Below are 13,973 nucleotides of genomic sequence, written 5' to 3' on the forward strand. Positions count from 1 at the left end.
TGTAACATTGACATACAAGTAAGAAAATGGTTTAATAACTAAGCCATTAGCTATTTGTGTAACTTGCATATTGCAGCACTGTGTCATGTCGCCTTCTATCCTCAAACCAAACGCTGGCAGTTCACCTGCTGCATGTCATGTTGAGTCTACCCCGTCCGTCCCTGAGACGATAGTCCTGTGGAGCATTGAACGGTTGAACTGGCTTTTTTTTTCCTGGGCTACGACAGGGATCTCCTCTATCAGTCCCAGCCAAAGTCTTGTCCACTCATCTGGTAGAAACGGTGGTTGAAGGGCCTGTAGAAGTCTCTGAGCCTCTGCAGGACTTCTGCAGGGATTTGGGGATGGGGTCTGCCTTTAGACTTTCCAAGGCAGCGAGGTCTGCTGCTCCCCTCCGGCTTCTTCAAGCACGGAAAACCTTTGGTCTGGTTGAAGTAGAAGTGTTTGTCTGAAACGACCCTTTTCAGTCCCAGGAAGTCCTGAACTCGGCCCATCTCCCCTGCCGGATCAGACACCAGCCGCTCACCGCTAACAAACAGAAAATGAGACAAGGGGAAGTGCTGAAGCCAGTTCTCCAGATGTTTGGCGTAGAGGCCGATGCGCACAGCGCTCCACGTGGTGTCGATCAGCCCCGTGGTGGAGTTTTTTAAAGCCAGGTTCTGGAAGGATGGAAGGCCTGGGTTCTTGGACAGTGTCTGGGTGTAGTCGGATACAGCCCGCGTCACAGGATTCCTGACCACCACAATGAGCTTGGCTTGGCAGTTCATAGTGCAGACACGGCTAGGAGCCTCCTTTGTGACGAAGTAGCTGGGGGTCTTCTCCATGGTGATCTGGCCGTCCAGAGTACGAGGCATCAGGTTCCTGACAGAAAAGGAGAAAATGGTCAGACACTGCTCTCAAAAGCCATGATGGTGCAGACTGTTTCACACTGTGATATATCTAGAGGATATAAAAGCTTGATTGGTTGTGCTTCTGGTCTTTCACATATTTTGTGCTCTTTTAAAGCAGTACTTATTTTTGATTTGGGGCAACGGAACAAGCTGTAAACACAACACTGACATATTACCACAGCCATTTAAAGCTAGCGTATATATGGCTGAAGTGGTAGGAAAGACTTGCCTAAACCCATCCAGCAGACACACAGCAAAGTTAACATCTATTTTGAGTTGTACATTGAAATGTAAATTAAATAGAATTTGGTCCCCACCAACTCCTAAATATTTAGCTCTTCCGCTAATAAATTCTCGACTAAATCCACCAGCTTGTTGTAAACTTTGTGAGGTGCGGGGCGGGTAATGTAGAGTTGGTTTATCAGAGCTTTATCAGAACAGCTGCCTGCTGCACCTGATAACAATATTGACAGCATGAATAGTGAGCAAAAGAGTGTGTTGAGGGCCAGCCAATCGAAACAATGAGCTAAGAGACATTAAAACAATGTGTGGAACTTAGGGGAACTGCAGAGTTAGGTGATAATTATCTGTGGGTCCATCACTATGAGTAACGCATTTAACATTTGTGGAAAAAAATAGATTTATTAATGCAGCTTTAAAAAGACTAGTGCCAGTTGCATTATTGCTTTTTATTTTTGGTGAAATTGCACCGTTGGGGTAATGTTTTAATGTAATCCCGTGTGGGGTACAAAGAGAACATCAATAGATAACGTACACACACTAAACATTAAAGCATCCCAAATTCTGCGTGATTAAAGGTCCATACACTGCAGTGTGTTTATGTGCCAGGGCCTCAGACAGCCCATTTGAGCCTTGCTGTGAGGCCTGCACACCAGAACCATCCACTCACTATGGGCCTGATGAGACAAAACCACAAAGCCTCAAGAACCACTTAACAGCAATTTCCTACAGATTTCCACCCCCTCCTTTCTTCCTGCAAGAGCAAAGTGCCCCCACCGCTACCCCCTACCTCCCCTACGGGTTCCTACAAGGACCCAAACAGACCAAACAGACCAAAGTCAGGAAGTGCAACCAGGATGGCAAGCTGCTGAGCTCAGTTAGTGTGTTAAACACATGTGTCTGCAATGAGAGATGTTGTGAATAATACGGCAGTGAGTGGGTTGAAATATACGCTATCGCGGTGATACATTTTGCATAGTTATAGCATCTATATCAATTCAACCCAAACCAATAATCTACTAGTACATATTTTTACATTGTTTCAACATTTCCTTTCTCCTCTACTAATAAATGTGCGCATATGCTATTTCATAACCTTCCAGCGCTATCTGGCAAACAGGGATTGTGGGTAACGGGGTATTCAACAGATCTGGTCTTTTGCTTGACATTGACAGTCTGCGTGAAGCAAAATTGTGGTAGATTTGGATTTCAGAGACAAATTGTGTTGCATGCCAAATGAAGGATGAGTTAAAAACCAACAGAAAATGAAATGTCTGTAGTCATTTATCAACAAATCTTATTTGTTACTGGAAACAGAGAGCTTTCTTGTGGCTTCCCATAAATAAAACAAGTAATGGAGCCTGTGTGCTTTATTTGTTTCAGATTTAAAGCTTTTATAGAGTCCAAATGTTAATAACAAGAGGCCATTCAGAAATGACGTTTACTGATGGAAGTCCAAGGGAAATTAACTTCAATGTTGGCAGTTGTTCCAGCGAGATTGTCTATGGTCAAACACTGATTTGATGATAAATAATAAGTCAACCGTAGTAATCAAAACGTAATGGTTCATTAGACTTGCTGATGTTACTAACTGATGTTAGAGTAGCCAACATCATTTATGTTTTCTTTATCTTCCATCTGAGAGGAATGAAGATATGGCAATACGTCAATGTGTGAGCCAAACGGGGCTGATGAAGCTCTGATAAAAAAGTACATTAGGCAGTGATTGACAGGGTTGCAGCAGCAGCAGCCAGGTTGACTTGACTCCTCCTCTGTGGTCAAAGGCAGCGCAGTAGCTCCTCAACGAGCAGCAGCCATCTCAGTCATCACAAGCGTCAAGCGCTGGACATTGTTGAAACCCACTGAAGTTTATTTTCAGTTCTAAAAGAGGCCTTAACGCAACAGTTTGACATTTTGAAAAACACACTTATTCACTTCCTGTGCAAGAGAACAAATGCAGAGAAATAGAATATTTCATTTTCGATGATTAGAAGTGAAGATTGATACCACTCGCACGTCTGTAACTACGGTAAATATGAACCTCTAAAGCTCACTAATTAATGCCTCGTATCTGGTTTGTTTAGTCTGTACAAAAACAAAAGTGTAAAAGCAACATGTTGTGATTTTAGGGGGATTGCCTGTCGGACTATTTCTTGGCCCAGTGGAGCTACTTCCTGCGCCCCGTAAAAAACAACACATGTTGCTTTTACAGTTTGTTTTTTGTAAGAATTAAACAAAACAAGACAAAGAGGTTTAGAGGTGTTGGTAGGAAAGTTTTGCATCCTTTGTACAGCGCAGGGCTATTTGTTTCCACTTGTTTCCAGTCTTTGTGCTAAGCAAAGCTAACTAACTGCTAGCAGTGGCTTCATACGCATACAGACAGAAGGGTAGTATCTTCCCATCTAACATTTGGCAAATAAGCTTATTTACCTGTATTTCATGATATTCACAAGCAAAGAGGACCACGTACATAATATAACCACCAAATTGTCCTACAATAAGTCATAAAAAGGAGCCATGGGGAAACAAAGGGTAAAACTGGATGTTAACTAGTTTGTAATTTGTCTGCTGCAACTGTCTGTAATGCTTCTACTATGAAAAATGATTTGTTGTCACACGTTCATGACCATGAGGGGGAAGGAGGAAAAAGATGCCTTGTTCCTGTCTAAGTTTCGAGTTTCCCCCTTTACTTAAAGTTAAGCCATTTCACGCCACCCCCATTAAATGATCCCCCTAATAAAAGACCATTAATTGATTATTATCCCTTCTGGAAGAGCTGCAAATGGCCTCCCGCTGCCTGTCTGTCCCCTGTTTATCTGTGTCTAATCAATACGTCTGTCTCTATGACAGATTGTTCACTGTGTGTACGTGCACCGTGTGTGTGTTTGTGCACACATCCTCATGTGAGCGCAGGAGGTGTCCGTGTTTACTGATGAGAAACTGAGCACACGTCTCCCTGTCTGTCCTCTCCTCTTTCATCCAGACTCCTCTCGATTTGTCCTTCACTCCTTCACATATGTGTCACTTGGGTAATTGACCATAAGTTGTCTTTCCATACTCATGAATAGTTAATGAATTGTGGATCCCCTCCCCCCCCCCACCCACCCCACGTCCTTGAGTCCCTATCTCCCTCATCACAATCTGTCTCATTATCAGAGAATCAATACAAGCCTTTTTTTTTAATCATAAATCTGCTCCTGTACGTGGTGTCGGGACAAACTGTAAACAGGTGGGGGATGATTCATTTTTGTTGTCAGTTTTCTCATGCATTTTAATCTGTTGTTATGTTATATGTGTTTTACATAGATGGCTAAGTCAGGTAAATGCCTTTCAGGAACTGTTGAAAAAAGAGCAACTCTGAGCACGAAGATGTTTTCTATTTAGCGCGGCAGTGGAAAGCCTCGCTGACTGGCCACATTTGTCTGGAACTCCCTGCTGCTTAAAGGATGTAGCACTTTTCCTCCCTGAAGTGTTACACCGCTGATTACACTACTGATATGTTCTAGGCAGTCTGGATCGGAAGATTAAATACTAACCCTGGCAACAAGGATGTGGCCAAGAGACTTCCTGCCCCCGAGATTATGGGTTCTCCCGCTGTATCTGCTGCAGCGCCCGAACAAAAGGCATTTCTGCGCAGAAAGCAGAGCTGATTGCAGACAAAAAGATCCACCAAAAAAATCCAATTATCATGTCATTTTCTAAAAACAAAACCCGATCTAAATTTCCATGGATGATTATATTTGTTTACTGGACCATCTATGCTAAACACTGTCTCGCTGGAGGAGACTGCCCCTCTGGCAGACAACTCAACGTCCAGACGCTTTTAGAAGAAAAAAAAGGCAAATTAACAAGGCTGCGGAAAAAAATCAAGGCAGTAAAATTGAGGAGCGCAGACAACAAACTAGAGGAAAACATTTCCCAGCAGTTTGCTGCTGTGCTCAGAGGGTGACAGAAGAAGCCTCGGGGCCACGGTCGGCCCGTCAGGCTGACAGGATGAGTGTGGGAACCTCAGTTTACGCCTCCATGCCTTGAGGGAACATATGCTACTATTCTCCTCTGACCAGAAAAATACAGATTAAACAGGGGGCAAATAGAGCAATTTAAAAGAATGGTTTGACATTTGACTAATACGCTTATTTGTTTTCATGCTGGGAGTTAGATGAGAAGATTGATACCGTTCTCAATAGTATCGACGCTCTCATCTAACCCTCCGCGAGGAAGTGTATAATTGTATTTCCCAAAATACCAAACCAGTGCTTTGAGTATAATCTGGTTGCACTGCAGTAAAAACATGCACCACATCAACACGCTGCTGACACTGTCACACACACACACACACACACACACACACACACACACACACACACACACACACACACACACACACACACACACAAGAGGAGTTATCTTTCTGTTATGTATTCTTTGTTGAAAGAGAAACCTGAGCAAGTGACGAGGCCTAAAAGTGTCATAAATGCCAAGAAACAAAATTGAACGTTGTGTAAAAAACAAACGTAGCCTGAGGACGGGCTTGACACTGTGCAGCATAATAAAAACAATATTTTTATTATGCAATAACAGCTAGTAACGCAGTATGTTAAGAGCTAAAGAAATACTCAACAAAAAACACCAAAAACCTGGAGGTGAATTTCCGGCGCTTGCAGACACCCATCGAGAGAGAGAGAGGAAGTGATCCCTCTGGGGAACCACATGACTGGCAGAAAGACTGTTGCCACCCACAGGTTTTAAATACATTGTTATCAGATGATTTTGTGGAAGTAGCAGAGGGCTTTCTCAACAGGAGGTTAGCTGAAGTGCGATACTCCCACGGAGTACAGTGTTTTACATTTTCATCTTTGGTGATTTACCGCAGGAGACCGTTGCAGTGGGTTTGAATGTGTGTGGGGAGGAGGGGGGGGGTTGTGTCCGGGTTGAATCCTGCACGTGTGTGTGGGCTTTCCTATGAAGAAATGAAATACTTTTTGTTGGTCAATGGATAATTAGTGACTGCACGGCATATGAACGTCTAATCATAGTTAGGAGACTTAGCAGGATGTCAGTGATACTTTGCTGGGGAAATCAGTAATGGCTTCAGCATTTGGCACATGAAAGAAGCTGAGACATTTACCAGGGTCTGTGGCGCTGACTATGGGTATTGTTTGCACATTTCTTGTGTCAATAACAATACAATACTTTTTGATATTGTATTTAAATATAATACAAAAGTTTTTCTGCACTTTTAGATTCAATAAAAGGAGTCAGTCCACCTCTTAACTGAATAGTTTAACAAATACTGAATGGATTCACACGACATTTGGTACATTTGTTGATTCATCACAAGGGGGTGGTCATGAATTGTAATAATATAGTGAACCCTTTCTATCTTTCTCTGCAGTATGAGGCAATTTGTGCCCAACAAGTATTGATACCCAGTCCTCATACTGATATTAGGCTGATGGTAAACTGATTGCAGCTGTTTTGGTCATTTATTACAGTTACGAGAACGAGACTCAGACAAGCTCTTTAGATCCCTTCAAACTGTAATTGCTGACTATGTGTAATAAAAAGTAATGGCTTTTTAATTTCCCTGGAGTATTATCATATCATTGTATTTTCTATTGTTAAGCTAATCTGCACAACTGAGCAGGACCACCACACATCTGAAACATTTCACTGACACAAAGTATTTTCTTTACTCGCTAACTGCAGTCCGGAGCTAAAACAGCACGATGGAAAGAATTTCCAGGCGCCCCCGAAATGCACCACAATGCACCTCAATTTATTATAATTCCCACCATATGGGGTGTGATTGTGGGCCTATTCAAACCTTATAACGCCATCTAAACCCAACTGCAGCCAAAACCCAGCACCATTAAAACACAATACAACTCAACACTACAGAGACCACTTCCTGGTCTGTTACACCAATCAGTCGTGTTCAGCCTCGATCACTTGCGGCCTCGAGGCTGCACACAGAATGAGGTGTCGGGAAAATCACCCTTGCTCTGGAAAACGCTGTCCCGTGCACATTAGAGTCCACTTTTACCATTTCAACTGTCGAGTATCGAGACTGACACGGGAAGTGTTTGACTCTGACCTCTGAGGAGAACACTGAAATAAAAGAATGCAATGTTGAGATGACTCATAAGCTCTTAATGGAGGTAAAACAATACATTGTATCCTGTCATTACTTTAATTACAGAAAGGAAAAAGTTATATTGATGTGGACAGAAAAGGTGTTTTTTACTTATATATTAAATTGTCCATCCTCTATACTGTTCTCATATTTTGTGAGAGATTCCAAAAGCTATTGAAAATAATCTGGCAGATTTAGTGGACAAGTATAGGAGGTGAAGATTTTGTGGCTTATCACCTTCCTCCTCTGATAAAATTGATCTAACTAACCTGATGTATGTTGAGTAGCCATAAATGGCCCATACGTTATCCCAGAGACCGGCATAATTCCCCTGTTGTCATCTTCTCATATCCTTATTTACAAAAATATATGTCTTTTTAAGGACCAACAGAATTTTCAGCAGCGCTGTCGTTTCTCTTTGCCCTTGTGCTGCTGCCCTTCAAGGAGTTATACTCCATTTTAATAGCAATCCGATCGGGCGTAGCCTTCGGTGTCAAGACTGTAGGTCAGCCAATTGACAAGCTTTCAAAATATCGATGGTACTTCTGGGCTGTTTTTTTTTCTAAAATTGAAATGCAGAAATGCATTGTTCAATAAATGAAATACATGAAGAATGGCGATTTGTGTTCTTGGATGTGAATTTGGATCCAAGTCAACACTGTTCATCTTTTTTTTCACTAACAACTGCTTGTTCTGCTGCAAGACAACAACAGCGAATGTTTCCATTTTAACGTCATCAAGGAACTGAAGATGCAACCAAAAGAAAAGACAGGGTTTCTCATTCCAGCCCACATCGTGGTGACAAAGCCGTGAGAATCACAAGCATTGTGCCGTGAAAAGCTGATGTCTTTCATTTTTCTGCGGTGGCTCTCAAGTCCCATATGAAACCCATCAATCCATGAAGTCTTCTTAAAGCCATAAAACAACACAGAAATTCATTAAATCTCTGCTTGATTCTGAATGCACTATTTGTGGCTTTTCCATTCCTGTAATGGGCTCATATGCACACATGCAAAGGAGAGGCGAGGATGGAGAGACAGGCTGGGTGGAAAGAGAGAGAGATCAATGGAAAACACACATGAATGATGTCTAAGTTGGTCTCGGAGAAGACAATGCTGTTGGCGCAACACGCACGGGAGGGCGGACACTGTGGAGTGTCTCCAGCATGGAGATCGCCAATATCTGACAGCAACTTATGATCAAGCACGACTCTCATCCGTCTGCTAGAGCCGCCTGCATTTTGTGCTTCTTTCCCAGTCCGAAACATATGGACGCCGACCACACAATGCACAAATTGTTGTCACATATATGCTAATGTGAAATCCTATGTCTTCGGCAAAGTCTTTGTCATTGAAATGACTCGTCCACAAAATGTTCAACAGTTTTCATATTTGGTTTATTTGAATATGTTTTTTAAAAATTGATTTTGGCTGAAGGCACAGGCATGACGGGGTCATGAGCGGACTGTCGATAAAGTAATATGACAATGTAAGTGAATTGGTGCTATGCTAAGATCAAATTGCTGATCCAGTGGTGTATTTGTGTGCTTATGTATCTTCGAATGTGACCCGGTTGACCTCAGAGCGGCAGATGAAGCAGAGAACTTCAACGAGATTAAATGTCAACGTGCAAAGTTGCTTTTCAGGAGCTGTCGTGCAGAGCAGCCTCCAACCGAATCAGGTGAGAAAGAGTGCGTATATGTGTGTGTGTGTGTGTGTGTGTGTGTGTGTGTGTGTGTGTGTGTGTGTGTGTGTGTGTGTGTGTGTAGGTGTATGTGTGCGCGCGTGTGTGTATATGCATTGTTAGTTTCCAGATCTGACAGTGAGTTGACCCACTGTTCTCTGACGAGAACTTGATTGTTCCACATGGATGGGCTCTTGCTGTCACTGACACAGACACACACACACACACACACACACACACACGCACACACACACACACACACACACACACACACACACACACACACACACACACACTCGCACACACACAACTTCCAGCAGCTTCACTGTGGATAATTGCAGATGACAGCAAACATATTTCCCCCAATTTCTGAGATTCAGTGACAACAAGGGAATCATCTTTCAGAGATTTCCCCCAGGATCACGTTGCTGTCGCCATTGTTGTGTTTAATCCCTCCAACTCTTCTCAACCTTCTCCAGCTCAGTTTACTTCTATCCAAAATAGAAGACAGACTTTATTTCTTTTATATTCCAGTATTTTTAGAAGAGCAGACCCATTAGAAATGATTTAACTGGACCATCTGCCCTGCAGTCAAACAGCTTTATAGATGCTACTGGAAATTTGGATAAATAGTTCGACCCATTCAGTTCGTTTACAAAAGAAAAACTAAGCAACTATGTTGGTAATCATTGAATCTTTCATTCATCTTCAATTCAGTAAATGTCAAAATGTTGCTGGTTCCAGCTTATCAAATCTAAGAATTAGTTACTTTTCTTGTAAACTGAATATCTTTGGGTTTCATGCTATAAATTAAACAAAACAAGATTGGGCTCACATTTTTCGTGGCAGCCCTTATTATGACTGATCTTACTTTCAGGAATGTTGCTGTCGCCTCTGCGTTACAGCACCAACCAAACTGCGAGATTCAAGCATAAGAGCTTACAACAGAACCCGTCAGGCTAATTAAAACACACAGAAACACACGTAAAACATGCCCTGGAAACACCAGCTCTGCCACAGGTATTTCCACATAAAGACATCCTCTACACTTAAAGAATAGTAAGGAGGAAATAGAGGCAAGGAAAGCAGTGAGGGTGACCAAAAGCAGAGAGAAGGATGGATTACAGCAGAGGAGAGAAGTGTAAAAGAGGAGTAATAAAGGGGGCAAAGTGCCAACGTGCATGTGTGTGTGTGTGTATGTGTGTGTGTGTGTCGTGCACTGAGGAGAACGGAGAGGAAGCTGAGAAACATGCTGCAATTATCAGTGCGGAAAGTGTTTCCATGTGTCCTCATGTTCTCAGTTAAAACACAGCTAAGGAGGATGAAAAAAAAAAACAAGAGAAGATTAAATTACACCTTCGAGTTTCATGTAGCATCACGCTCTCAAAGTGCTTGTTTATCGGGGCTCTTCATCCTACTGTATAGCTCTCTTCTCATGGCACCTTTAATGCCATACAGTATGCTCACAGCATGCCCGTAATAATACTCTGACACTGGTGAGTGCTTGAGCTGAACTGGGATGTCACCCGGGAGCTTGCACATCTGGAGATGATCCGAATCAGCTTGATCCAGAACCCAAATCCTTCTTTAGGGCCTTAAGTAGCTCCGGTCAACCTGATCACCCCTGAATCAGCTGCTGTCACTGCGACAGTAGCCGATTAATATTAGAGCAATCACTATATGCTGCTTGCACGACTCCCAGCAGGGTGGAAGTCTTGATACGGATGTCGACGGAGAAGGATATGAATGGTGTTTAGATGACTGTCAGGATGATGGACTGCTCCCCAGAGAGCCCCGCAGCCTTTTGATTTACAGTGCCAGCATGCAGGGAGAATATTGGCTCCATGGGTTATATGGTGATCTGAATATATCGGCCAGCCATGTGTATTGACAGGAGACATCAGCACTAATGCAGGTGACACCACTGACCATCTGACCCTTCACCCTGCCATACATCATCTCTGTGTGGGATGGCATCCACAGCTTTATAGTAGAGAGTACAACACTTGGCATCATGGGACAAACCGCACGTTTAGTTTATTGTCACTTTTTAACCGATGTGCCTTTATTTGGACTTAGAATATTACAACTATACGATCATTTGTTTATTTAATTCGCTGCTAAAATTGAGTGGAAAGGCAACCCCCGTGTGCATGTGTTAGATCGTGAGTAATTGCCTACCTGTACCACTCCAGTCCCTTATCATAAAAGCGGTCGAAGAAGTGTGGCTCGGCGCCGAGCGCCCTCACGTCCGGGTGGATGCGGAGAAACTCCAGCAGGGCGCGGGTTCCTCCTTTCTTCACGCCGATTATAATCGCCTGCGGAAACCTCTTGGTCCCGAAAGTGTTGGCCACGGGGATGCCGTTGCTCTCGGCGCTCTCCTTCGCGCTGCTCGGCATGTGGAGAGGCAGCTGCTGTCCACCCGGCGCGTCCACCTGCGCCGCGTCGTTGGAGACTGTGCGGTTCCGGCGGGACTGCGCGTCCGGCAGGAGACGCGGAGAGGGTCGCGGCTCGTCCGAAACTCGGCGGGGATCGTCCAGGATGTCATAGTCGGACGCTTGCTGGCTGTAGAAAGTTCTGGGAGCCGAATCGCAGAATCCGGTGAGGCAGTAGAAGAAGTAGGTGAAGATCAGGACCATGGTAAAAAACACCGAGACTTTGGAGAGCACCTTGCCAAAGTTGAACCTGACTCTGCATCCACTACATCCCATGAGTTGATCTCCTGCTCGGTGCCAAAGGGCCGAAACGGGGACAGCATGCTTCTTCTTACTACATTGGTTGGAGTTTATATTGTTGAATTATCTCCCAGAAGCTGTTGCGCATTAGAGAGGCTGCATGGAGACAGGAGCGCTTCAGTGGGATGATGGTTTTGTCAACAAAAAAAAATATCCTCATAATCTGTGTCTCTTTTGTCTGAAAAGACATAAATGAATCCTCGTTAATGGAGAAAGTGTTTGTCATTGAACATGGTTATTTGCAGTCAGATGAGACTTCCAGGCTGCTGCTCTGTGCGCTCTGAGGTCTCCAGATCTCTCATTCAAGGTTTCTCCTCTGCCTTTCCTACGCCCTTTTTTACGCGTCTCCACCCCTCCCTCCCTCCCTCATATAGATACACATGCTTCTTAGGGGCATAAACTACACGTAGAGGCTCCTGCATTTATATATGGCAAAGACATAAAAGCATTTTCATTCATAACATAAATTACATTAGGTATTATTAGCATAAACCCTCTGAAATAAACCCCATGATGCACACTAAGAACCCATTAGTATATTTTATTTGTGGTCTGTTTGTGAGTTGAATATGTCTAAAGTTCTTAATAAAGTTAAAGATATAATAAGTACACAGAATAAATATTTTCCTGGAACTTTTTAAGATGAAAAGCATATCTTATGTACTTTATTATGAGCTACAGGCGCATCAGTGTTTTACAAATGTAAGCTGACCCTGCAGAAGAAAATCCTCCTTGTCCCTTTGAACCCATGTGATAGATGTCTCTGTGAATAAGAGATGCCCGAGGTCGTCTATCCAAAAGCTCCTCTCTCTGCCCCGTGAGACTAAGCACTGAACCAACACATAGTCGACGTGGTGACACGTCTACCCGACACAAACGTCCAAAACAATAGGCCTGAAGCGAGGAGGGCGCCCCCACGGCTGCTCGGTCCCATGAATACAGTATCTGAGGCTGAGTGTGGGACCTTAGGGGCCGCACAGGAAAGATCAGCACCAGGACGTTCCCGTGAAGCTGAGGCAGGTATAGAGTTTCTCCTGGCAAAGAGATGGAGGTTGAACCTGAGATGGAGTTCAGACTTTGAACCTGACTAACACACAGAGCAGCTGCTGGAACGGACGATGGGATGGAAAGAGAGAGAGGAGAGGTAGAGGGGAACTGAGGTAGATAATCTGTCTGAGAAAGAGGTGTGCACACGCAAACACAAAAACACACACTCACACACACAGCCCTGGGGCACTGTGTTTCAGACAGAGATAGTAAATTAGTTTGGCAAACTTACTGTGTTTGCTAATTGAGTATTTTAAAGTTATCTGTCTTCATTGAGCTCTCTTGATTTTTATCCTCAGAGAGGAAAAAAGTTTGTTTAAAAAATAGTTAAAGAAAATGGATGTCTGTATCGTGAATATGAAGCTACTATATATATATATATATATATATATATATATATATATATATATATATATATATATATATATATATATAGCAGCTGGCTAACTAACATAATCGCACATAGACTGGAAACAGAGGGGAACAGCTATGACTCCTACCAGCACCTCTAAAGCTCACTTATTAACACTTTGTGTTGAAGTGTAAAATTGAAAGATTGACATTTTATGTGCTAGAGTTACTTGGCAAGCAAAGACTCCAGGAAATGACTATTACTAAACTAACAGAGGACCCGCTCCATATGCACGTATAAAGGGCTCATTCTAGAAAATACAATGATTCTTAGTTTCAGGTGAGTATACACTAATAAAAACATCATTTTAATTTGTGCCAATAAGTCCCCCTAAACCATGAACACTGTTTCTTTAAGGAATATATGAACTCCTATAAGTTCAGCATTACAAAGCCTGTGATTGCAATTTTGGTCTTCAGAGATGTAAAACCAGTTTGGTAAAAAAAAAAAAGCAGTGCTCAAACAAAGGGTCCTGCGGATTCTGACAGGATCCAGGCAAATATAGAATAATGATATGTTTTGAAGCACAAACAGCCATTGTAAATCCATCCAAAGCGAGGCTAGCCTGGCACTGAGGAATTCACAGCTTTGGAAATGACTGTCTGCTGGCTAGAGGCAGATTCAGTCAGAATGAGGTCAGGATCCAGGCTTTGCTTTCATCAGACATTTTATTTGCTTTTCCCTCGCGCTAATTGCTCTAGTCGGAGTTACACTGACAGGTTTGGACCCAGAAATATAAACAGCCAGATTAAAGAAACAAACAGGCGGCAGCAGTGTTGAGGAAACAAATACGACATACAAGTTGTGAACTGTTCCTGTATCTATAGGATTGA

General features: G+C 43.0%; 1 protein-coding gene across 1 annotated transcript; it reads right to left on the bottom strand.

The window, feature by feature from the left end:
- Positions 1 to 239: 239 nt before the first annotated feature.
- On the bottom strand, positions 240 to 11,657 carry LOC137786773 (heparan sulfate glucosamine 3-O-sulfotransferase 6-like). The gene is made up of 2 exons (XM_068578867.1): positions 11,128 to 11,657; positions 240 to 858 (listed from the first exon to the last, which is right to left on the bottom strand). The coding sequence occupies exons 1-2, from the start codon at positions 11,655 to 11,657 to the stop codon at positions 240 to 242; spliced, it is 1,149 nt and encodes a 382-aa protein (XP_068434968.1).
- Between the last annotated feature and the right edge of the window lie 2,316 nt (positions 11,658 to 13,973).

This window comes from Clinocottus analis, unplaced genomic scaffold (genome assembly GCF_023055335.1).
Source record: "Clinocottus analis isolate CAN_PGR_092001 unplaced genomic scaffold, fCliAna1.0.p SCAF_16, whole genome shotgun sequence".
Lineage (NCBI taxonomy): Eukaryota > Metazoa > Chordata > Actinopteri > Perciformes > Cottidae > Clinocottus > Clinocottus analis.